General features: G+C 51.2%; 1 protein-coding gene across 2 annotated transcripts; it reads right to left on the bottom strand.

Annotated features, from left to right (window-relative positions):
* Positions 1-31: 31 nt before the first annotated feature.
* PLEKHO1 (pleckstrin homology domain containing O1) lies at positions 32-26,389 on the bottom strand. 2 transcript variants are annotated; one of them, XM_005293650.4, is made up of 6 exons: positions 26,006-26,389; positions 25,046-25,192; positions 6,497-6,637; positions 5,399-5,503; positions 2,640-2,741; positions 32-2,117 (listed from the first exon to the last, which is right to left on the bottom strand). In XM_005293650.4, the coding sequence occupies exons 1-6, from the start codon at positions 26,033-26,035 to the stop codon at positions 1,365-1,367; spliced, it is 1,278 nt and encodes a 425-aa protein (XP_005293707.2). In that variant the 5' UTR covers positions 26,036-26,389; the 3' UTR covers positions 32-1,364. The 2 variants fall into 2 exon arrangements, with proteins under 2 accessions (XP_005293707.2, XP_065430145.1); XM_065574073.1 differs by lacking the exons at positions 5,399-5,503; positions 6,497-6,637 and having other exon boundaries at positions 26,006-26,289.

The raw sequence follows: 26,389 nt of genomic DNA on the forward strand, positions 1-26,389 counted from the left end.
GTACAAAATGTAAACAGTGAAAAGGAAATTAGTCATTTAAAACTCAGTTGTTTTTAATATTCTCAGGGGTTCTTTGCAACATAGGCAAGGAAATTAGATTTCTTGGAAAAAACAACTGATGTTAATTTGCCAGTGTACTTTAAGCCCTGAGAGAAATCTTCGCATATTTCCCTCTTGTCCTGCTGCTTAAGTGCATGAAAGCTGAGCCACCTATTTAGAAAAGTGCTAGACATCAGCCAGGCGAGGATATCTGAGCTCTAATTTGGGATCCGTTTGAGTTTCAGTGGGCCTGATACTGACCTCACATCGGTGTCAGCTAAGAGACAATGGTGTGAGGATCGATTGTGTAAACGGAGTGTGAGCGAGAGCAGAATCAGGCCCATTAAACCAACTGCAATTCTCAGCTTTTCTGTTGCCCTTTGTGCCAAACCCTGACTTTCCATTTCACTCCAGCCTAAATGAAGGAAAGAACAATGAAAAACAAATAATGACTGCCCGTTGGACTCCAGGCTTTGATCATGTGCACAAGAAGGAAGACATTGTGGTTGCTAAATCTCATTGCACTGGGCCAGGGGGTGTCTCCGAAGCATCGGCTGTCAGCCTACAGACAGGGTTAGTTTTAACACAGATTGCATACCTGTTGCCTCCGTAGGGAGGGCTGTATATGTACCACATGTATTAACAGCTGCCTGCCACAGGAGTTTGCAAAAGAGGGTTTAGGATCAGTGCAGGGACGCCAGGGAAGAGCCCTGTTAACTGCAGTCCAGGAAGGAGCGCCCGATGCCTCTCGTGACACGTCAGACTGCATTCCAGGCCGTGAATCTCCTCGTTCTGACAGCGGAATTCCAACCCTGGCTTGGATGTCACTGGCAAGCATCTTCCAAACAGTTTTTGGATAACGGGGACCTCCACGTGCTGACTCTTTTTTAAAGAGGAGGAAAAACATAAACTAAGTTGCCAACGCTCTTGATCAAGGAGCTGTAACGCTGGACACAGAACTGCAGCTCTGGGTTCAGAGCAGCAAACCCAGGGCTTCTATAGAGGGAGAATAGCTACCCCGGCTGCTGTGCGTATGTCTCCACAAGTATGCCGGGAGCTTTCCAGGTCTTGGTGATCTTCCATCCTGCAAGCATGACACGAGCAGCCCAAGAACGCAGAGAAAGGATACTTTGAAAAAAAAATAGGAATCCAAACTGATTTATTGGAACACCTTTTGTTTCATCTGGGGACAGGGGAAGATCTGGGGAGGGGAAGGGGTCAAGCGTGAGGAGCAAGTTTTGATGAGAACAGGCACGTTGTACTGTTTCGAACACTGTAAATAATAATAAAAAGAAATCACCACCGCCCCACCCTGAAGCGTGCCTTCACATCATGCTCTTCCTGTACTGAGACTGTGAGATCTGTTTGGGTTTAGGGTCCGACGGCTGCAGTTCTAACTGTTTGTACAGGTCCCTTAGCTCTTTAATCTCCTGTAACACCTTCTTGGCCTGGCTCCAGGTGGAGGAGGCCTCGCCCAGCAACCTCTGCGTCTCCTGCAAGATGCTTTCAGAGTCCGACTTGGAAGAGGAAGAGGTGGTGGTGGCAGCAGTGGCGAAATCTTTTGTCTTTCGCTTCCCTTCCCCATAGCCCTTCACCTCCGCCAGCAGTTCCTGAGTTTTTTCCAGTTTCAGTGCAACCAGTTCCTGTATTCGGGCCAGCTGCTCGGGCTCCCCCGAAGCAAACTGAGCCTCCAGCCCCTTCCTCAGCACTGCCCGGTGCGCAGAAGAGTCCCGGCGAGACAAAATCTCCTCCATGGAGGCACATTTGTTCTTTTCCGAGTGCGAGAGCTTTTTGGGGACCTGCGGGGTGTACATGGTCCCTTTCTCAAAGGCATCATTGCGTTTCCCAGTTTTGTCCCATGAGATCGCCTCCCGTCTCGGCAGGCTCACGGACCGGCCTTTCTCCGAGGACTTGATGTTCTCCGAATCCGACCGGCGCCGTCCGGCAACGAGGTGCGCCACGGACTTATCCAGATCTACCCGGAAGCTCTCTTCACAGGTCCCGTGGTCCTCAGGAGAGGCGTCTTCCTCTTGGATGAGGTCCAGTGTCAGCATGCCATCCGACGTTGAGGTAGATGCCTGCAGAGCGTGGAGAGAAAGGCAGGAACTGTGAGCAGATGGATGCAGAGGCCGCCCACCCATTACTTTGAGCGTCACAGCAACAATGGCTCTAATCAACCTCTCTGTGCATTTCTAAGGAGCCCATCTAGCCTATCCCTGCCAGCGTGGAAACAGGCACCAGGAGGAATGGTGTGGGGGGCGGGGGTAGACTAGTGGCTGAGGCGCAGGGCACCTGGGTCCAGTTCCCAGCTCAGACACATCCTCCTCCTGTGACCTTGGGCAAGTCTTTTAATCCACCCCATGCCTCAGTTTCCCACCTGTAAGGCACTTCTGTACTAGGAACTAGAATAAGACATGCCTTTTCAGTTCACACAGGCCAGGAAACAGCCGTCAGTCCTCACCAACCCGGGTTGCATTTCAACCCAGAGATAAAAGACTCTGTATCTTCTTCCATCCATTTCAAAATAAATAAATATATAAGAGATTGCTAACGTCGTAGATGATCTATCTGAACTTGTGCCCGGGGTTTAGCCTACATACCACAGCCATCAAGTGTCCCCGTGTCGGAGGCCGTCTGGAGTGCTGGATTTTCGCTCTGTCGCGGGTCGGATGGGCGAGGTAGCTGTCCTCCTCAACAGTCACCTGCAAGGACAATAAAGGTCATCAAGCATCCCAGTGCCTGAGAAATGCAAACCACAAGCCATCACTCCCTGCCTCTGTAACAGGAGCCGGGTCGATAATTCCTGGTGCATAATTTATTTAACCAGTTTTGTCTTTCCATGTGCGATCTGTCCACGAGCTGATGGCAACATTTTCCAATGTTGCCACTGTACAGAAAAATTTGCTCATTTCTTCAGGGAGGAACTCTCGGCCGGCAGATTGTTTGAATTGCAAACTGCAAATCCGACAGTCAAACATACAGTTTGCAAGTCAGCCCTGGCAAATATGCCAGCTAATAAAAAAACCAGCTTTGCATTATGAAATGCACCAGCGAAACCCAAGAGCTCTAATGTTCACCGAACACCATTTGAATCAAAACTTGCTTTGAAGTGGAATCAATTATTTGGGACGGGCAAAAGAATTCCACTGGCGGTAACTCATCCGAACCTTCCAGACACTGGCAACATGATGTGCTGTCTGCTCTTGAAAGGCGTTTGCAGACCGCTAACTGGTAGAGCTTTTGGTGGAGCCAAAGGCAAGAGAATTATGAGACTCTAACCACTTATCTGAGGTTTTTATACTGCCACCCATCACCGTATTATCTGACCAGCTTCAGTGTAAAACAATTCACAATAGGGAAGTCCCTAGACTTGAATTACGGGGGAATGTGGGCTGGATTGATCACAGGGCATCACACCTAGGTGAGGGACAGGCAAGGGTAAAACCACCTGCTAGGCTATTAAACCATTTCGAGGCCCTCCTTTGAATTGCAGACCCCATATCTGCCATGGCAAGCCATATGCAAGAGCATTCCTTTCCCAGACTGAGAGCTGCTTGTACCAGTTTAGATAAAGGTGCAATTTTATGCCGATGTAGTTAAACAGATGCCACTTTGCGTGTGGACACTCCTATCAATTTTAAACCTGGTTTGCATCAGTTTTGCTTGTGCTGGTAAATGTAGGCCTTATTTGCATGGGGAAGTTGGACCAATACATCTTTGCTTTTTCCAGCAGAAACTCCCTCGCATCCTCACACAAACAACCTTGTTTGGGTTCATCCCGCACTTTAGTTCACAATAATTCAGCCACTTTGGAAGTGACCGTATTCTAACAGGAGTGAGATCATATCCCCATGCTGGCCTATGCCCCTACAGTTCGTCCTCCTGCTGCTATCACACAGCGCGTTGGTGAACAGCTGGATTGGCCTGTCCGGTTACCTGTGCGCACACCACGCCTACCAGCGCAAGCTGAACGGAGACAGCCAGATTTAAAATGATACAAGTGCACTGTGAGGTGATGAGTCACCCCTGAACTCCACAAGGGGATGAGTCATTCCTGTGTTAGACTGCAGCCAATCCCCAAGCTGGGAGCTGGTCAGGTGACTCTCAAGGCGGGTATATAAACCTCACAGGAGAAAGAGCAGCTCAGTATGCCCAACGTAGCTTCGTGGCTTGGAATCGTCCCGTGCCGGAGAGAAGTGACAGACTTCATGGGCCTTAGCCTGCTCCAGCCCAGCTCCCAGCTCTACTCTTACCTTGTTCCCACCCTGCTCTTGACTTCTGATTCCAGCTCTGACCCCCGGGCCCGACTGCCACCGCTCCAACCTCTAGGCCTGACCCATCCTTGCCTCAGTCTCTGACATGCATCCACATAGGGCTTTTCACTGGCTTAAAAACCAGCCTGAGTTAACCTGGTGCAACTTCTGGGTGCAGGCAAGGCCTTGCTCAGGGCCTCATTCTCATCTTCACCCCATTGCATCACACTTGCCATGGGAAGGGACCTTAAATGGGGAGGTGGGAGGGATGGGGCGGGGGACGCTACTCTCCGGGTAGTTAAAAATACAAGGCCCAAATTCCTCCTTGGCTATTAGCTAGGGCCTGCGCAGACACTTATCTAGAGCCAGTCCCTGCCCCGAGGAGCTCACAGTCTAAACGGACAAGACAGACAATAGGGTGGATTCCTGTGCACTTTAGTGAGGGCAAGATGGGCCTCGCATCTCGTCTGTTGTCCAGGTGACCCCCTGGGTGCTTTATGGGGCTACGTCTCAGGAGGCTGTTCTCCCGGGATAGCCAGCCCCTAGGAGTTGCCCGCGGCATATGGAAGTCATGCAGCACGGCATGTAATCACTGCTGGCTTATTACGCGCTAGATGGTCACAGAGTGTCCGCCAGAGCCAGCGTGGCAATCGCCGATCCCCCCACGCGCCGATTGCCATTAGCCAAAGCCCAGCGGCTTTGCACCATTGGGTCTGAGGTTGAGAAAGAGGGATGTGCTTGCGCTGGGGTCGGAAGCGCGGGGGGCCTTTCCCACCACAGGTTCGTCTACACAGCCAACGGCAGCTCGCAGCAGCCAGCCTCCCGGGCTGACAGAGTCAGGATCACAGCAGAGCTCATGCTACTGTGTTAAAAATAGTGGTGCAGACTGTGCTGGTAAGTCGTGGCTCGTGCTCTGAAGCCCACCCCAGGCGTCACAGCCCGAGCCACAACCTCTACACAGCTATTTTTAGCGGTCTGCTGGCCCAGGCTGGGAGACTGGCTGCTGTGCAGACGTACCTTAGGCAGGAGCGCTGAAGCCAAAGGCTTCACTGAAGATTAAGGCTGAGACAACGGAGCTGGGGCCCAGCCCCGAGAGAACTTCTCACCTCATCTAAGATGCGGTTTTTGGCTCGGGTGATGGCGGAGTTGAGGGCGTTGATCCAGGACTCTTTCTCCTCCGGACTGACGGCCAGGAAGATCAGATTTGGTGCCTAGGAGAGAGGGAATTCATGTCAGTGCTGTGTGCAGCGCCTGAGCGTCGGCTCGGTCCCCGGCCACAGTGAAGCCACCAAGAAAAGGGTGTGGGAATATGCACAAAGCCCGGATTCTCCGCTAACGCAAACCAGCGCAGCTCCACCCAGGACACGATTTATGGTAGCAGAGAACCAGACTGGGGGGTCTGTTTTATTTCTCGGGAAGACACACACCCAACCAGCCAACCCACGACTGCCACTAACAGCTGAAATGTTTCCACTCTTCGCTAAATGGTTCAGTTATTGGTGAAGGTTCTGGTCCACGTTGAGACAATCCCAAATGCTTTGCCTGTCCCTTCTTTAGACTACATAAGAACGGCCATACTGGGTCAGACCAAAGGTCCATCTAGCCCAGTATCCTGTCTTCCGACAGTGGCCAATGCCAGGTGCTTCAGAGGGAATGAACAGAACAGGTGATCATCAAGTGATCCATCCCCTGTCGCTCATTCCCAGCTTCTGGCAAACAGAGGCTACGGACACCATCCCTGCTCATCCTGGCTGGACCTATCCTCCATGTATTTATCCAGTTCTTTTTTGAACCCTGTTGTAGTCTTGGCCTTCACAACATCTCACTCCAAGGATCTGGAGTTAAATGATTGGCTTATTTAATTATAGAGGCCAGAGGCCTGGTTCTGCTGCCATTACAAGTCAATGGCAAAAACTCCCTGGCCATCACTCATCACTGCAGGGTCTACTGCCTCCAACAGATGGAGGTTCATAGGTCTTAAAGCCAGAAGGGACCATTGTGATGATCTAGGCTGACCCTCTGGCCAGAGAATTCCTCTCAGGGATCCCTGTGCCCAGACCAATAATTTAGGGATGGGGGGGAGAGGGAGACACTAGATCTTGGAGAAGGCAAAGGAGGGGATTGGGCTGTTGACTCATGCTGCCATAGTCAATACAGCCTGATCTCTTGGTGAAGGTGAGCACCAGCTGCGTAGGAAGTTGTACCGTGTTTCCAGGCTGTTTGGAGTGTGCTAGCGTGAACTTGCTGTGGTTCTTTTTGCTTCTGCTTTTGGACTTCCTGAGCTCTTCGCATTTCTCATAATCACTCAGGTCAAACACTTCCTGGATGTTTTTTTCATCTTTGACCTACGAAGCAAAAAGTAGCAACTGTCAGTGGCGGGCCACAGCCGACAAAGGTCTTCCGCTCCAGACTGGCTACCGGTAGGATGGCTTTGCTAGAACCACTCAGGGTTTATACATTTATAGCATGTGTGGTGTAACTCTCTGTGTGTGCTTAGAATTGTTTTCTGTTGTTGGAGCTGCACTGCATATCTCCAGAGCCCCACGCCCGATGCTAGAACACTGTCTGTAGTCCACCCAGTACTGATGTCAGAGTAGTATACTCATTTATTTTTGAGGGCACCTTCCAGTGGCACACTTTGGAGTTAGGTGTCCACCTTTGAGAGGAAGGATGTGGTTAGAACACTAGCCTGGCAGCTAAGAGACCTGGGTTCAAATCTGTGATTTGCTGCTGGCTTCCTGTGTAACCCTGGGCAAGACACTTTGTCTGCCTCAGTTTCTCCTCTGTATAATAGCACTCTATCTCGGGGAGTTGGGGGGTTGTGAGGATCACTATATTAAAGATTGTGAGGGCTGCTCAGGTCCTACAGTGATGCGGGGTCATATAACTATCTCAGGGACCTGATTCCCATTGAAGGTCAAATTCTATCTAACCGTCCTTTGCAACTTTGAAAACCTGCTCCTTTGATTTCTACCCTAGTCTGGGATTTTCAAAGTCAATCTGCCTTGTGCGCCTCTATTTAGACCCTTATGAAAATCTCCTCCTTAATTCCTGGGGGATTTCAATGGGGGGGGGGCAGAGCCCCCAACTTCCTTAGCCCCCTGGAAATCACAGCCTGAGCGCTAGACACTGTTACAATTTTTAAAAGTTGTACACAAACAATGAAATTGCAACATGTGCTGTAAGGAAGCTGTTAATGACCCCCCCATGGGCTTAGTGCTCCCTAATATAGTGATGGGTATGGGATTCCTCAGTGTTTCATAGAATATCAAGGTTGGAAGGGACCTCAGAAGATCATCTAGTCCAACCCCCTGCTCAAAGCAGGCCTAATCCCCAGACAGATTTTTGCCCCAGATCCTTAAATCACCCCCTCAAGGATTGAACTCACAATGCTGGGTTTAGCAGGCCAATGCTCAAACCACTGAGCTATCCCTCCCCCCCCACAACTTCTTCTGGCAGTGGTGGGATCCCCATGTGAGACAGCTTGGGCAGGGCTTCCACAACACCAATGGAAATCACCAGCAGAGGTAGCCGCTCAGCTCTGAAAATAGAGCTCCTCGGGAGTCTTAAACTGGGCCTCCAAAATCAGGGCCCCCTCCCGGACCATAAGCCCCAAGAACCCCCTTCCCCGTCCAAGAGAACCAAACCTTTCGCCCCGTCTTGCGAGACGAATAAGATCCCACTGCTTGGCTTGCGGGGTGGGTTTGCAGAGAGCGCTGTGCCACGCAGCGGGTTACACACACCCCACGGTGGCCATTATCTGCAGACAAACGTGTCAGAAAAAGCTACAGTTCTCCCTTGGACTCTCACAACTGTTCACATCCCCTCCCTGGCTAACACCCCTCCCCACCACTTGTGCACTGGACCAGACAGCGGGCATAGGCTGGAGGAAAGAATATGTCTAGTTCTGTGTTGAAAAACGTGGCTTTGGGCTTGTTTCCCTGCCTCGAAAATCAACTCCAAGTGGTGCCAAAACACTGCACACGATCTGCTGAGCTAAAATTCAGGCACACTCCACCTTCCGTATCGTTTTTACACCAGTGTCCCCCCTGTTGACCCCGCCGAGCCCGACTGCGCCACACCAGCATCAGCAAGGGGCGCTCCATCTTTGTGCACGCGCTTGTGTCCCTTTGTGTGTGCGTGTGCGGGCGTGCGCCGGAGCGTCTGGAAGCGAGTGGGCGTGTGTCTCTAGATTAGCAGATGCAATCGCATTAGCTCTCAGTGCCTTTTGGAAGATGGCACAACAAAAGTTCTGGAGGATAAAGATTAGCACTTTCTATTTTTAACCTGGCTTATTATGACAGCATGCACCGCCAGCTGATGCAGGAGCCAGTCCCAGGTTTCTGATACGGCAAAGAAGCCACATCCCCTGTTGCTGAACCTCATCCATCGTGAAGAGGTGACCAGGAAAACACCATCAAAGCACAAAACTTCAGGGCACAGGCTACAGCAGCCTGGAACCCAGACAATTACTGGCGGACATGGACTGCTAGCCTGGCTCATCGGCCGCTTCAACCCACAGTATGTTTATGCAACCCCTTCAGAAGAGAAGGCATTTTCAGGGCCTGATTCTCATTTATACTACAGCCCCTTTATGTAGCCTCCACCTAACCTATGCACCTATATGACCCCCATTATCACAGACTCTAATGTATTTATCTCCACAGCCCTCCGGGGGGGCAGGGTGATGCTATTATCCCCATGGTACAGATGGGGACACTGAGGCACAGAGCGAGGGAGTGACGTGCCCAAGGTCACAGAGGACGTAGGTGCTAGAGTAGGGCCTAGGCTAGTTCCGTAACGACTGGGCCACCCTTCCAGTGCAAAGGGCCCTTATTGTGGGTATAACTGTAATTTACATCCACTGTAAGGCCTTTATGGAAGAGGGGACACCTGGAGTGGAGCAGGGGCTGTGAATCAGCCCGTGCATTCCTCCCCAGGGGGATTCCCGACCACCCATGTGGATACATTGGGTTGGGGGCTGGGGAAAGGGTTTGGCCTCTTGCATACAACAGGGCCTGAGTCCTGGCCCGGCTCCTGGGTCTCCAGGCTTCAACTAGTCTGAGCCTGCCCCCATTATAGGATGGGATTTTCAAAGGAGCCTATTTGAGTTAGGTGCCCAGCTCCCACTGATTGTCAGCAGGAGCAGAATTGGGCCCTACAAGCAGTCATGGGGCTTTGTAATGGAGTTTGAGCAAAGATTGTCATGGAAACCATGTAACTATCTATCTATCCATACGTGAACAAGGCAGTATATAAATAAAACCCAACTGTGGGCTAGATCCCATAGTCTGTGCACCGTAGAGGTTTTATGTACTGCCAGTATCTTCCGAAACGCCGTCTCTTTTGAGGGATCCAGTTGATCGCTGCCCTGTTCACTTGCGATGGGCATAGAGACCTCCCCTTCTGGGGAGGTTAAAAGTCAAACATGGGACTGGATTCACAGTTTGCAAATGGCCCCTGTCTTGCTGATGAGTTGAACAAACACCTCAATATCAGGGCACCCCTGAAGCTTAGCGCACTGAAATCCAGATTCAGCCAATCTTTACAGAGAATGTCTCACAGTGTATCACTAGGATAGACAGTGGCATGAATAACTGTAATACACAGCAGAAACTGTCAAACTGTGGTGGTTGGCTTAATCCGGCTCCCTTTTACAGGGCCGGTGCACCTTGTGCCCCCGCCCCCAGCCCTGCGGCAGCACCCAGCCCTGAGGCCCCCCTCCCGCGGCAACTTCCCCCTCCTCTGCCCTGAGCCCCCCTCCCCCCCTGCGGCAGCTTCCCCCCCACGGGGAGCCGTGCGGCAGCTCCCCACCCCAGCTCACCTCTGCTCCGCCTCCTCCCCGAGCACGCCGCCCCCGCTCTAATTCTCCTCCCCGCCCAGGCTTGCGGCACCAAACAGCTGATTGGCGATGCAAGCCTAGGAGGCGGGAGAAGTGGAGCGGCGACCGCGCGCTCAGGGAGGGGGCGTAGGAACGATGTAAAAAAAAAATTGGGGGCACCGCTTTTTGGCGCCCCCAAATCTTGGCACCCTAGGCAACCGCCTAGTTTGCCTAAATGGTAGCACCGGCCCTGCCCTTTTATAATGCAGCCCACAATTACATGATCACTGTCTTCAGTTCCGTGATCACTGACTGGTTTTCCCTCAGGACCCCGGCCTCAGTCAGCGCACAGAATGGAGGAGGCTCACTTAATGAGCAGCAAGTCAATAGTTTGTTTTCTGCTGGTTACTTGCGCCCTTTGCTCCAGCTCGATGCCCAGGGCCTGGTTCTCATTTATACAAGGCTCTGGCAGTGGAAAGGGGATGTAAGCTGAGTGGAGCTGTGATTTACGTCCATGTGAAGGTGGCTTTGTGCTGCCAGAGTGGTGTGAAGGGGATGTGGTGGCACTGAGAAATCCGGTCCCTTCGCAGTGACACACTTTTCACACCTGTGACATTGTTTTCACAAGCCGCCAAAGGTGCCCAAAACCTCGGATCACAACAGGACTTAACAGCTGATCCCTCCCACCTCCCTGCTGCCTCGAGATGGAGGGAGAGAAATAAGCAGAGAAGCAAAATGACCTGGATGTGGATTCAGTGAGCAAACTGCAAGGCCAAAGAGAGACGCTGACAGGGAACCATCCACTTAGGTATTTCAAAGGTACCAGCCGGCCACCTCTGCCCCACGTGGGAAAGTCAGACTGACACAAAAAAAGGGGCAAGTGGGTGGAAATGTATCACGCCCATGAGTCCTCAGCCGCATTTCAGAGCGGAGAACACTGACAAATACACCCTCCTCTGAAATGAATCACCTGAAACAATCACCCTCAGCAAAGCCCGAGTTATCAAATCCCAGTGAACTGAGTGTCCCAGTTGCCTGCAGTTTGGTTCTGTCCCTTAGAGCTGCCACCGCCTTTGCCCGAGAACCTCCCGGTCTGCAGCCAGCACAATCGCTTGAATGCCAAATAGTTCACAAGACTGGCTAGCTATCGCCTTAAAGACGGGGCTCCAGGCATATAGCCTCTTCTGAGCCAGGGTGTCTCTCTCCACTTTGCACCATTCCATTCAGTACGGTGTTTCTGGCGTGATCAGCTCGCCCCACCATTCAGGCCGACCCTCGGTTTCTCCAGACTCCCAGTGCTCCCTGAGACGTCCAGATGAAGAGGGTTATATGGGATATGCCCAATTCTCTTCTTGTGTAAACTGGAGCCGTTCCACTGATTTGGATGGACCGCCAATGACCCCAGCAGAGAACCTGACCCTGTGTCTTTTCCGATAGTCAAACAACATACATTTATTTGGAAGAACATTTCAGGCTGCCTAGAGGACCTAGGAAGGATGCCGCCGAAGAGGCTTAATGAAATACCGCGGCTATGGTTGTGGAATCTCCATCTCTGGAGATATTTAAGAGTAGGTTAGATAAATGTCTATCAGGGATGGTCTAGACAGTATTTGGTCCTGCCATGCAGGCAGGGGACTGGACTCGATGACCTCTCGAGGTCCCTTCCAGTCCTAGAATCTATGAATCTATTCCTACCAGGGAATGAAGTGCAATTTCTCCTTCAGCTCGAGTGATCTGTAAGGAGAACAGCGAGGAGTGGAATAATGCTCTTGGGGATGACCCAACCCAGCTAATCTCTCCGGAGTAAACCCCAAACTCAGAATGTGCATTAGGATTGTTCAATCTTTTTTTTCCTCAGTTGAAAGAGTTTGAGGCTCAGATTTTCAAAAGTGAGTAGTGATTTTGGGGACCTCTTTTCTGGGGGGCCCTAACCTGAAACCCCCTTAAAGGGGCCTGATTTGCAGAGTGCTGAGTCCCCGTGCAGGGGACAGATCTTCAGCTGCTGGAAACTGTCATAATTGCTAATGGAGTTAAAGTGTCTCAAGTTGGGCACCCAAAGTCACTAGCCACTTAATTCTTTTGCGAGAAACAAAATAGAAGGTAAAAAAACATGGTGATTTATGATTACCATAATTCTAATCTATATTCTTTGTACTACTCTAATCGGGTACCCAGATAAACACCCATGATCTAATCTCTCTATCTAATCTGAACTGCTTCCTTGAAAGGCTGTAAAACAAGGAAGGCTGTCCCTGGGGATTGGGAATGGGATATGCAGCCTTTCTCCTTTAGCATTTTGTCTTCGAATTTTGCCCCATTCAGTTGCTGGAAATCTTTGCCTGTGTACTGGCTTATGTGAAATGAGTTTGGTTGGGTCTCAGCCCAGGTCCTAGGGGGTAATGCCACCATGAGAATCAGCCTGACTCTCTCCAGGCAAGGATGCAAATGGAGATCGAGCTTCCCCCTCCCTCTCCCGGGCAGGGGTGAGACACGTAGCCAAGGCAGGTTGGGGAGGTAGCTTGCCCTGCTGCTATATTTGGTCTGCTGAGGCCTTAGGTCCCCAGTGCTATCGACTGGGCATGTTTCATCGCACTAAGATCCACTGCCATCCATGCCACTTCACTGAAGCCAATGGATCTGCACAGGTTTCCCTTCAACTGGTAGCTCTTTGGGGCAGGGACGGTCTTTGTGCTCTGGGTTTGTTCAGCACCGAGCCCAGCGGTGTCCTGGCTAATGACTGGGGCTCCTAGCCATGACCACAACACATGCATCCAAAGAATTGGGTATTCACCCACGAAAGCTCATGCTCCTATATGTCTGTTAATCTATAAGGTGCCACAGGACACTGCTGCTTTTAGCGACATCAGGGGGCAGTAACTTGTTGTGTCAAAGGGGCAGTATTAACTTGTTTGTATTGGGGTATAAAGATGTATCTCAGAGGGAGTATCTTTGTCTGGCTTAAGGAAGGAATGGAAAGTCCTGCCGTTCACTGAGCTGGTCCATTGTTACAGGCATACACATAGTAATGGTCCAGTTGAGTCTGTGGGATACTAGTACCGTGCTTTGTCGATAATAAACCTGGCTGGGTGCCTTTGTCCCTTAACGGATCTTGTGGTCATTGGATGGTTCGCTCAAGGTCTGCCATGCCAGTTGTCTGCACAGGGCTGGGGCAGCACACAGAGGGAACACACGCACGCAGCCAAACATCTATCAACATCTTACCACACCCATCACAGGTCTGACATCTGGGCTGTAAATGCTCTGTCACCTCATGCAAGTCACTTCACCTTTCTGTGTGTCAATTTCCCCATCTGTCTCATGGGAAGAATAATACTAGCTCTCCTTTGTAAAGTGCTGTGAGATCTGCTGATGGAAAGTGCTCGATGAGATGTCGGGATTCTTATTAGAGTGGGCCTGGTCCTTGATTGGAGTCCCTGGTTCTTAAAGCTAAAACTCAATGCATTGAGATGATGGTGATTGTATTATAATAGCCACTGGGAGTCCCAGCCATAGGCCAGGACCCCGGTACTGGGACCAGTACAAACACAGAACAAAAAGACGGCTCCTGCCACACAGAGATGAGAATAGAATTCACTGGTACCAAAGCGAGAGGCTTCCCCGCTTCTCCTTTTAGCTTCAGAAAACCGCTTAAGTAGCTAAGGATTTTCTTTTCCTTTGCCAAGCAGATCCAATTAGGTGGACAGAGAGGTAGCCAGTGTAGACAATATGGTGATGAAATGACCTAATGAAGAGCGATGTTATCCTTACAGCAGCTGGGCCATTAATCCAAGTTTGCAGTACCTGTAAGTTTGATCCTCAGTTGTCTGACGTGCGAATGCACTATGCATCTATAGGGCCCTATCAAATTCACAATCGTGAAAAACGTGTCATGAACCGTGAAATCTGGTTTTTGTGTACTTTTACCCTATACTATACCGATTTCACAGGGGAGACCAGCGTTTTTCAAATTGGGGGTCCAAAAAGAGGGTTGCGGGAGGGGGGTGTCACAGGGTTATTGTAGTGGGGTCGCAGTATTACCACCCTTACTTCTGCGCTGCCTTCAGAGCTGGAAAGCCGGAGAGCAGCGGCTGCTGGCCGGGCGCCCAGCTCTGAAGGCAGCACCTCCCCAGCAGCTGTGCAGAAGTAAGGGTGGCAGTACCATACCATGCCATCCTTCCTTCTGCGCTGCTGCCTTCAGAGCTGGATCAGGACCCCTAGAGTTACAACACCGTGACATTTCAGATTTGAAATAATGAAATTTATGATTTTTAAAATCCTATGACCATGAAATTGACCAAAATGGACAGTGAATTTGGTAGGACCCTATGCATTTAGCTAGCCGCCTACCTGCTAGCAGAGGATAACCAGAAAAAATTACATGAATAATTATAGTCCATAGCTCTCATCTGGCACTTTCCGTTAGTAGATATCAAAGTGCCTTACCAAGGAGGTTGATATAAAAGATCTGCTCTAGGAATTATTTTGGGGAAATTCTATGGCGTGTGTTATACATGAGATTATCACAATGGCCTTGGAATCTGTGATAGCATCAGATAGGGAAACTGAGGCACAGAGACCTGCCCACAGTCACCCAGCAGTCCAGTGGCAGAGCCAGGAATAGAACCCAGGAGCCCTGAGTCCCAGTTTAGTGCCCTGTCCGACAGGGCAAACTGCCTCCCTGAATGATTTAAGTTACCCTATACACATAGCGAGACTACCAGCTATCTTTAGAACAGAAGACTAAGCTTCATATTTATCTGGTGCTTTGGGTCCCAGATGTTCCCCTGGCACTGAAATGTAGGCCCCTGTCAGTGGAATATGTGAGCTGTTTAATACCATGCAGCAGTTTGGGGCAGGAAGTGAAATGAAAACTGTCACCATTCGAAACTCCAGGGGGAATATAGGAAGGCAGAATGTAAACCCCTTGAATTACAGTTTGGCTAGGACACACCAGCTCTTGTGAAAAATGCCCTACTAACTACAGTGACCCCAGGGATCTAGGATGCCACATGCCCAGGGTTTTTCACATCTTTTCCAAAAGACAGCAGGTCTGAAAGAAGCCCAGTGCCTCTTTACATTTACATATCCCGGATAAAGGCCTACAGAACAACAAGTGGGACAGAGAAAGTAGATCACATGCTTCAATTGACCCTTTCTGATAAGACCAAGGAGCTGCTCAGTGCAACCAAAAGGCAACCCTGCTGGAAACTGATCAAAGGAATTTTTTTTAACAAAATCCAAAATTTTCCTTTGGAACCCTCAGCCACATGATATAAGTGAGTTCAAGAGCTTAGTAGGCCTCTAAAAAGTCTCTTTGCTAATAAGAAATCCAGAGTTCCATTAGCTCAGGAATTCCTGGGTACATGGTGCCACAGTGACCCTAGGCATGTCATTTAATTTCTTCATGCCTCAGTTCCCCCATCTGTACAGTGGGGAGAATGACACTGCCCTACCTCTCAGGGGGCTGTGAAAGAGAATGCTGCATCCAGTGGAAACTCCACAGGGGATTCAGGAAGGCAGGATACAGCCCCTTGAAAGACAGTTTGCCTCAGATCACCACATCGGATCCATTCCCGCTTGGGAGTGCTCAAGTGCTCCTGTCCCTACGAAAAACCCTCTTACTTCAGAGCACTATCCAGCCACTCCTTTAAGGGGGGCAGGAAGAAACTTCCCAGAGCAGAAGGGCCATTATTCCATAACTGCCCACTGCAGGTGGCATAGGCCCCTTCCTCTGAAGCAGCTGGTGCTGGCCACTGTTGGAGACATAGTATGGGGTGGCTGGTCCTTCACTGCAGGGCCCAGCCTCACCTGTGACTGATCTGTTACCTCCCAGCAGAGACAGATCACGCTGCTCAGATGAGGAGAGTCACAAGTAAGGGGGTTCTGAGGACAGCCTGCTGTGCTCTGCTGGGGGAGGAATACCTTTGTTTTGTTGTTACTTTGTGAGTTTTCCCTTTGGAAAATCAAACTGCGCCCTGAGGGAAGGGTCTGAACAGACTGTAGGGGTGGGATCAGCCAGTACTTAATTTGTAATGAAAGAGGTGCCCGGGCTATGAACTGCCAAGCCTAGAGGTGCCAGCCCTGGCAAGCCCCGGCACAAATTAAACACTGAAATCAGCCCTTACAGGCCAGCATCTATGCTAGGCTAAACAGCTGGGAGCTCTTTGCTGACAGAGCAATCCCTAGGTGCATGTTTTCAGGCTGTGAAGTGCGAGCATCATGCAGTTGGAGGCTCTGAATATCTTGCGTCCTTCCCTGTCCCCTCCTCTCCCAGTCCCGCTTGTCCCTTGGCTTGGCTATTTTTCTTTCTTGCACATTCCTTGTCAGCAAAGGTCATTTCCAAGATCAAACTCAGCCCAGCAGGGCATTTGCAAAGACCCATGTCAGCAGCAGGGAGAGAGGAATTTTTTCAGACCCACCTATGCTAGGGTTCCCTGTGGCATCCCACACTGTAGCAGCCCAGAAAGTGAATGGCTCAGGGAACTGGGAATGGGATTTTGGTTGGGATCATTGGTTCCCATCTGGTCCTGGTTGGGAGGGGCTGGCAATCACTCCTATCTAATAGCTGTTGGGTGAAATGAGTTGGTGGGTCTCGGCTTAGTGCACAGGTCACACAGGGTATGTCTATGCCTCGAGCTGGGGGTGTGATTCTCATCTCAAGCAGGCCTACTCACACCAGAAACAGAGTGGTGGAGAAGGGGCGGGACGGGCTAAGTGCCTAGCATCTGGGATGGGGACCGATTCAGGGTCCCTACCTCTTCCCACCGCTGCAGCTAGCCCGGGGGTGTCTCCTCCAGCAGGAAATCACACCTTCAGCTCGAAGCGCAGAGGTGCCCAAATGCATCGCTGTCAAGGGCCCCCCCCCCGTGTGGGCCGTCCCCGCAGAAAGGCCAAGGACCGAATGGGGAAGCTTGCTCCCTTCCTCTGTGCATACTAAGGGATTCCTTCTCCAAGGGATCAAGCTCACACCTTTCATAAGCCCTGAAATAACAAATAAGAGCAAGGGCTGGGGGTGGGGGAGTGTTCCATGAATGGAACATCCACTAACGACACTTACGAGGATGAGGATGAGGATTTATATTACAGGAGCTTCTAGAGAGCCCAGCCGAGGCGCCAATGCGCTGGGGGCTGCACAGAAACATAGGACCAGATCCTTAAAGGGATTTGGGCACCTAAAGATGGAGCCAGGTGCCTAAATCCCTTTAAAAATCTGGTCTGGGAGAGTTTACAATCTAAGTAGACAAGACTGACAAAGTGAGGCACAGACATAACTTGTCCAAGGTCAGGAAGGGAGCTGAGAATAGAATCCAGAGCTTCTGAGTCCTCCTATAGTGACTGCGTCCCTATCCAATAGGCAGCGTTGCCACCCCAGCTGTGATAGATGGGATACTGCACATACCATCCTGCCCTAAACTGGCATCTGGTGGAGAGAGTCCCCCCCTCATCCCCTAACAGCAAATCCGCATCTCCTTGGTGCAGCTACCACACAGGGCGAGATTCTGTGCCCTCCCTCTACAGGAGCACAGCACAGCACTCACACTCCAGGGGAAGGCGAGGGCTTCAAGCCGCCTTTGCTGGCCCCTGACCCTGGGCTGCTCTGGGGATCGGAGAGTCCCCCCCACTCCCTGGGAACCTGCTTGAGTTACAGCAGGCTCTGCCATACGAGCCACGGTGCTGCATCCCTCCCCCCCACCCCCGTGCCAGGGTGTGTGATGGAGTCCTGTGCCGGGCCTGCCCTGGTGGAATCCTCGCCCGGTCAGATCGGGGGCGTTTAGGGCACCGAAGTCCAGACCAGGCCCTTGTCAGCAGAGCAGTGAGTCCACACGTGCTAATTCAGTTTGCCGCTAGCAGGTGGTATTTTGCTGAAATCATCACTCATGCGTTATTAAAACTCCGGCAGCGGGTCAGATCCTCCTCATTCCTCACACACACACATCCCGCATTCCACACCCTTCTCATTTCCTCCCACTGCGCCCTGAGCACTGCAGCGTCAGCCCTATAGCGCAGCGGGAGATAATATCCCCAGCTGGGCACAGGGGGACAGGGATCTAACTACCTGGCCCAGGCCTTGTTGGGCAGAAACTTGGGACAAGGGAGCAAAAAACCTGTTCTCAAAGGCTGCTGGGGGGAACTATTCTGATTATCATCAAGTGAACTAAATCTAGAGGGCCTGGCAGTCATCTACACTTGAGACAGACATGAGGGAAACTGAGGCACAGAGCAGGGACGCGGTTTGCTTAAGATCACCCAGCAGGTCAGCAGCAGAGGCTGGAAGGGAACCCAGGTCTCCAGAGGCCCTGCCCTTATCAATGAGGCCGCACTGCCTCCTAGCTTAGAGCTCCCCTCTTGTAGGGAGGAGGAGTTGTGGAGGGCTTGCTAACACCATACTGGCTGTGAACAGAGCAGCCTTCAGGCCGGTCCCTTTCGCCAGCAAATGAATGATATTTGTGCAGACTCGTGCTCCCGTGATTGCTGCTCCATGCAACCTACGTGAGCGGGGATGCCAGCTGCCGCTTCCACCAGGATGATGCCACGCTGTCTGCAGTCCTGTCCCGAATAGGACATGGTGCCCCCTCCCCGAGATTCTACGCCAGCCCTCGCTCCCAGATCTGACACTCAGGTCTCCTGCATCCTCCCCACCAATGCTGGGGCCTGGGACCACCATGACACAGCATCGACTAATGCAAAGTGACTTATCAGACTCTAAAGTGACCCATCAGGCGTCCCTTAGGGCACGAACAAGACTCTGCCATGCACTTCTATCCTGGGCCGCTCTCGGCATGTCCCCTCCGTGGGGAAGTCCCATACATTTTCCCGCTCTGAGGACTTTTTGAGCAGCAGCATTAGGGCAGAGACAGGACTTCAGTGTAGCAAACCCAAAGGAAACTCTTTGCTGAGCAGGTTAGGTACATAGGCTGAGATCTCAGTGCTTCTCCTGGGTTCTCCAGCCCTGTCCCTAGGGAGGAGACGGGAGGGTGGGAGGTGTAGACAGGATAGAGTGTGGGATATGCTGCAGAGGGCACAGCAGAGGGGCTGATGGAGGGGAAGGGACTAGACTCTGAGAATGGAGAGGTGGCGGGGAGGGAGTTGGATAAGGAATAGTCCAGGAGGGGGGAACAGTTCCCAGCCCCTGTGCTAACTACCCATCAGGGCTGCCCTCAGCCACGCCGGCCCAGAGGACTTGGTGGGGGAGTGGAAGGTGGGCCATTCAGAACTGTCACACCCGTACACACTCACACGACAGCGCCACCTCTAACACCTTCCAACGCACAACGTGCACGGACGCGTCTGCCATGCATGTGCCAACACGTGAGCACGCACGCACGCTACAAGGCACACTCACACCACACTCGAGGAGACACGCCACCACTCCCACAACGGGCACATTCCTCCAAACACATGCAACAAGCCCACTCCTCACAAGCAGCAGCGCCACCACGCACACACAGTGCACAGAGTCAACACACGCTACCCCACAGGGGCTGCGGAGTGCCAGTTAAAGAGCACAGCTGCAACCCCACGTGCCAGGTCACACCACCACTCACTCAGGTTTGGCCCGGCCACCCCACTGTCCTGAGTGGGCCGGGCCAAACCTGAGCAGCGTTGCAACCTAGTGCTTCAAAGTGGGTCGGGCTCTGGCCCGGATGGGCTCCCCAGCTCCGTGGCCTGTGCTGTTCCAAACCCACACACAAGCAGCACCACCACGTACACAAACAACACAACACACACCTCCCAGGCAGCACACGCAGCTCACCAGCGTTCAGACCTGCTGCAGTAAACACTAGCCAAGAGCACAGCCAACTTTTCGAGGGCTCTTGTGCTCACCGAGGCGAAGCTTTCATTAGCGGCTTCAGGAAGCCCACCAGAAAAGCACTTCCTCATTAACATCTTGTTAGCACAGAGTCCATTCTTGACGGCCGTGGGCTTCCTGGCAGGAAGTGGTAGGAGCCCAGCTGTGTGCTGTGTTAGTCTGACTGTTATTCCCGAGTGTAAATCAATAACAAAGCAGTGCTAGAAAGAAGAGAACAATGACCAGAAATGGGGGTTTGGGGAGGGGGATAGGGGAAAGGAATGCAAAATGCCTTGCTGCTTACCAGAAATCAACTCCGACCAGCCTGTGTTTTGTTATTGGGAACTTTCTGGCCACCGATCAAATGCAAAATAACAAAGGTTTTGCATAGTTTATGGGACCAATTTGCAGCTATGGCTAAAGATTTGTGTGTTAGGTCGAGGCAGTCGGATACACAAAGCCTTCGGCCCCTGCTAGCGTTTGGTGCGCCGATGAACCAGCAAAAGGCGCGTGGCTTTATTAATGGGGGCACTAGAGGCAGAGCAGGCCGGAGAAGTCTTGCACAGATTCCAAACAAGAGTGGGGATCAAACTTACATTAAGGCTGTTCACATTTCTTATTGACAGAACTCAATACACTAGGACCAAGGGTTTCAACCCACAATGGGGGCCGGATTTCAGAAAAGCCCAGCTCCGATGTGGGCCCCTAAATAATAATCCCTTGTCCTTACCCAGCACTTTTCCTCAGGAGATGTCACAGCCCTTTACAAAGGAGGTGAGTGTCATTCTCCCCATTTTACAGAAATTGACAGGCAACATCAAGGTTAATGTCCTAGTTAATATGAGATTTAAGAGCAAGAGGCCCAGGTCCTCGGCTGGTGCAAACCCACATACCGGTAGCTGCCTTTGATGGAGCGATGCCAATTTACACCGGCTGAGGAGCTGTTACTGTAACAGACCCTGGAGTCTAGTCTCCCATCAGCATATGCTGTCTCTCTACTACCCAGGGATGTGAGACTGAGATTTTACCCCAATGTCCAGGCAACCTCCACAAACTATCCCTGTTCACATCTCCTTGTGGGGCCTGCTCTTCCGATCCCTCCTCAGCTGCATCGTCCCCCTTCCCCTCACCGGGAGTGTTGTCAGTGGAAAGCTATCTCAACTCAACAGGAAAGCACAGCAGTGGCTCCATTTCCTCCATTGGGCGTAATCTGGTGTGTGAAAAAAACAGAAGAGGCTGCGTTCTGTTCTGCTCGACCAACGCAGATTTATTAACCTATTTGTAGGTGCTGCAGGCGCCTGCTTCCATGAAAGCGAGCGTGCACAGGATGGCCAGGGAGGAGATGAATGGGGAACTGGCTACGGGCCTGCTGCTTGGAGCGGGAGGAAATGCTAGCTATCAACGTCCTCCCATCCGTTCTTGTGAGTTCGCATTTGTGCTCATGAATGTCCAGAGATCCAAAGGCCAACCGCGGCCAAAAGAGAGCAAACAGCGGGGTCAGATCCTAAACGGCACAAGATCTGGTTTAAAAAGAGTGTTATACCTAGAAGTGCAGAGAGAAACCATTTTACGCACATGCAACGCACCACCCACAACGCACCACATGCACACAGGCAGAACACACAGATGTTGCTTGTTTGTCCGCAGAATGTCACATGAGGGAGAACTGCTCCACCCCACACATGTTCATTCATATGTTGAGACTCACAGAGACATCCCATCTGCACATGTGCCCATTCTTCATTCATGCAAACACACACACACGTTCACAGAGACAAATTATTCATTTTGATGCTGACATACACAGCAGATGTTACCCCTTTAAGACACATATATCCACAAACACGTTATTCTTCCAGGTAGACACATACGTGTTCTCTAACGTGCATTATTCATACCCAAATGCACACAGTCTTCCATGCACATGTTCGTTCACACACATTGCTTCTTGTGACACACGCCTTGTTGTTCCCTACCATTGGATACATGCCTGGTCACCGACACGGATACACATTACTCATTTAGAAACTGGCACTCGCATGACTGTTCACATGCAGACATATTGCTCATTTAAACACCTGCTCAGGACACACCAATACTATGGTGATGGGTGATGAATAGATGTTTTACTTCTCCTTACATACATGTTCGCTGACACGGACACACATGCTATTCACCGAGACATTGACACAAACATGTGAGTTCTCAGACAGACGCGCAAGTTACTTCGCTATGCTCAGGGACTTTGCATGGCCCACCGTGGCAGAGTCTTGCGCCTGTCTACCACACAAAGACACGGACGGGAGCCGCCCGCCAGCAGCTCCTCATCCCCTTCTTAGAGCCTGCCCCTTAGCTCCTCAAAGAAGAGGAAAGTAGCTCCGAGTGTCAGTCATTCTAAACCCAACCTCATCCAGTGCTACTATTCCTGGGCCCGGGCTACTCAGATGTCAATGCCAGAGGCCGGGCAGGGCCTTTACATTAATCCTTGACCAATCCGGCAGTAGGTCGCTAACCAGAAGGTCCGTCTATTTGCCCCCAGTGCTCAGGGGCATGCACGGGATGGGGGAAGTTGGAAGCGGGGAACGCTGCCTGCCCTGGAAGATCTAGACACAGGGTAAAACCCAGAGCCCATTGCAATCAATGGGCGTGGGGACGGGGGATCCCTCTCCCACATAGCGGGCTCACAGACAGGACAGCTGCCACAAAGCTCACAAGAACAAGGCGGTGCACTGGGGCCTCTCAGCTCCTGGCTATTTCAGTCTCCCACTGCAGACTCAGGAAGGTTATGCAATATGGGTTACATTCAGGTCACCCCTGGGGATGCTTCTTCCTCCCACACCAGGGCTAGCATGCTAGGGTGTGCACCCAGGGAAGGCCACGCGGGGCTTGCCATTAGTTTCGAAAGAGCCAGGATTTCACCAGACATTTCTGATCCCGCACAACCCGATGGGCAAGCCCTCCCCAGCTCCCCGTCCTCGCCCCTGAATCATGGCTTTCTGCCCTCTTGCCTGGAAATGCACAAACTCAGCTCCAGCCCAGACGGCTACAAATGAGGATCTTCGTGAGCAGGCCCGGTGATGTTACCGCAGCTGCTCGGAGAATCATAAAGCGTCCTGCCAGCGCCATTAAACATCTGCCTGGGTGTTTCCGCATAATCCCTGCAGCTCGCTGTAAATTTACCGTTATTATTGTCTGCCTATAATACAAGCTATTCCCAACCCCTGCCTACCTGCACCGATGGGATGTCTCACGGTATTCGGGTGGAGCAAACAGCGCCCCTTGGCCTATGGGCAGCAAAGTGTATTTCTCGTCTAGGCCCTGATTCAGGAAAACACGGAAGCATGTGCTGAAATTCCATCCAAGTCAACTGGAGTTGAAGAAGTTGATAAAAGTTAAGCGTGTGGTTACGTGCTTTCCTGAACCAGGGCCCCCGTGCAGAAGAGCAGTTAACATGCAGTGGTAGGATACTGGGCAGTGAATAAGGAAACATTCTCCCAACCATTTAATGCAATGATCTATCTACGTCTCCATATCTGCATATCTATCTGTCTGTCTGTACAGCATATGATCAGTATCAGTCTTTCCATCTCCAGTATCTTGCTACAGTAGCTAATCTACCTCTCTGTTTATTTTCTCAATGTCTATGCATTTCTAATGTGCTGATCCCCTAGTTCCCAGGCATAATTTAGTTTCCAAGGAATAAGCCCCAGCCATGCCCTGTTTCTGTGGCCACTGAGAGCACATTTGGAGTGAGTTGTGAAAAGCTGATAGATGGGAAGCCCAGACCAGGCTCCCCCCAGTTTGTTCTCCAATCATCTCTCCATTGCAATAAACTCGGATCCATACATGCTCTGCCATGCTCAATGATGTCATTAGCCTCTTTGCCAAAGGATCCTTCTCCCTCTGGGCCCCGTTGTTTCTCTTGCTCTTTATTCGATAACCTGGGTGATGTTACCCGACATGCAGGCAGTGGGACCTTCCCTTGGCCGTACCCGCATGAGTAAGGGCTGCTGGTGTGAGCCGTGCTGCAGGATGGGGCCGAGGGCATAAGGACTGGAACTAGGGGTGCAGGAGATGCTTTTGCACCTCTGGCTTGAAGTGGATTCCATCCTATACAGGGTTTACAGTTTTGTTCAATGGCTCTCAGCACCCCCACTATACAAATTGTTCCAGCTCCCCTAGCCGAGGGATTTGGTTGTTTATGTACATCCTGGCCTATCTCTCCATCCTCGTTCACACCTGTAACCCCAGTCTGGACACCGACACCCTCCTCGCTTCTTGTACACGGTGCACCAAGATTTTGTTGTGAAAGATCCATCTGCTTTAAAACAAACAAACAAAAACCCCAGTTGGGTGGATTTACCAATCCCAACATCTGTGAAACAGGGAAGGGACGAGCCAGCCCCTGCTAGACCAGGACAGTCACAGACTGCCTGTGCTCAGAAAGCCACATCCAATTCAATCCAATACATTAAACCCCAAACCCTCAGACTGTTGCAACTGAGATAGGGGCGCTTTGTCCACCCTCTGCGCTAACAGGATGTCAAAGCAGTGGTTAAACTTTCCTTGTGCCCCTTGCTTTGGAAAAACAACTGAGCGATAAGGGACTGGGCTTGGAACCTAAAACCCCAACTTTTAAATCGGTCGGTCTGGCATCCTAGCCCCGCTGTTTTTTCCATTTGGAAAACGATCAGGGCGTGAGGCTGCAAACCAGGCCATTGTGGAACTCGATAACGGAGGGCAGACATAAGGAAATACGTGACTATGGGGAAAGGAGAGATGAACAGTTTAGCATTTGCCAAGCAAATCGTTTCATGTATCGGCGCTGGAAAAATGTCTCCCCGCCAGTCCTCTGTGGGAGACTCCGGGGCACCGTTGTGGGGGTTGTTGTTGTTAGAATCGACACACAAACCCAGCCCAGGTCTCGTTTGAACTGACAATGCAGAGCCAGACAGTGAAAAGAGAATTCCCCATAGAAACTTTCCAGCTAGCAAATTACAAGATGGTTAATAAACACCATGGATGGAGACTCCCGGGTTTCGAAGGGGTGTTGGGTAAACACTTTGGCTGCTCAATTTGCTTTTGAAAGGCAAAGGGAGGATGGGGGGGTGGGGGAGGAGAGGCAAATTAAACAAATCCTACCTCTTTCTCTGAGATATAAAGCTGATCTCCCTTCAAAACCACATAACGGTTTTTCCAGATTTCCCTAAAAATGCCTTTCCCGCAAAATTTCCGAACCCAGCCGACCTTCTCTGGCTGCATGGATTGCTGGTTTCCATCCTGTGGCCCCTGACACAAAGGGAGGGGAAGGAAGAGAGAGAAAAGGGATTATTAGAGGGTTTATTCCCCTATCCTTCACCCTGCCTTTTTCTCCAAGTTTGTCCCCCCCCTCGCCCCCACCTTGCCCACTCTCCACCAATGCTGAGACTTAGGTACTTTGCCAGTTTCACTCTGCAGAGATTCCCCCACTGCAGACACGAAGCAAAATTAATAATACCACCCAAGGCATGGAGCGAAAATCACAAGCTCTATCTCATTCTGTGCATGAGACAAGAACGGCTGTGATGTTGCATCCATCTCAACCAACATGCATTTGCTCCCGCGGAGGGAGGAATTCCAACTAATTGATTTTTTACTGCAGTGCAAATTGCATATTTGAGCCTTTGATTAAGAATTTATTCCTGGGGGCGAAATGCAAGTGCAGGTTTTTATTTGCCATCTCTGGAAAGGCACTCGGATAAATCCATAGGTACACTACACAGAGACTCTCCATATAGGGGACACAGGGAGATACACAATGTCTGTTATGTGTGTTTCATGCCTTCCTTGCAATCAAAATGAAAACCGCATGATCCTACATCCTTTTTTACACTACACAACAGGACTGGATTTCCTGGCAAATTCAAGTCGAGGAAGAGACTGAGAAACTGGAGAGAGAGAAAGAAAGAAGGGGTGGGTCGGGGTTTTTGTTGTTGTTGTTTAGTTTCCTTTTTTCTTTTTGCAAAGAGGGGTGGGAGGAAGTCTCAACCGAACAATAAAGAAACACCCCCTCCCCAATACCCCACAACCCCTCACCCCGAAGAAGAAGCCGTTTCAACTCACCCTTTTTGCAGAATTATTTTTTTTCATCATTCCTTAGTGTGATCAGGCTGGAGGGGAGAGGGGGAGGGGTTTGGGGTGGGGGGGATCAGAGAGCAGCTCCTGACAGCAATGAGGCTGGATTGGATGTGTCTGTTCTTGGGTGGTGGGGGGAGGGTATATGGGAGATGCACAGGGTACCTCCTCCCTCTCTCTCTCTCTCCTCGCCCTTTGTAGCGCACAGAAGCTCTCCAGTTACACTCCAGAGCAGCACACACACACACCTCCCTGGCCAGGCACATGGGTTTGCACTAAAGGGCTGATTCGGACCCCACAGCTCCATCTATAGCCAGGCGAGTGTGACGTCCCCGAGTTCAGAATAAAGGGCGAATCACAGCCCACAAAGGG

The sequence above is a fragment of the Chrysemys picta genome, chromosome 20, assembly GCF_011386835.1.
Source record: "Chrysemys picta bellii isolate R12L10 chromosome 20, ASM1138683v2, whole genome shotgun sequence".
NCBI classification, from domain to species: domain Eukaryota; kingdom Metazoa; phylum Chordata; order Testudines; family Emydidae; genus Chrysemys; species Chrysemys picta.

Coding starts and splice junctions, on each gene's coding strand:
- PLEKHO1 (XM_005293650.4), bottom strand. CDS start 26,035: ATGATGAAAAAAAATAATTCTGCAAAAAGG. Junction 25,193..26,005: donor AAAATAATTCTGCAAAAAGG/GTGAGTTGAAAC, acceptor CCTTTGTGTCAG/GGGCCACAGGATGGAAACCA. Junction 2,118..2,639: donor GGGGACACTTGATGGCTGTG/GTATGTAGGCTA, acceptor CACGCTCTGCAG/GCATCTACCTCAACGTCGGA.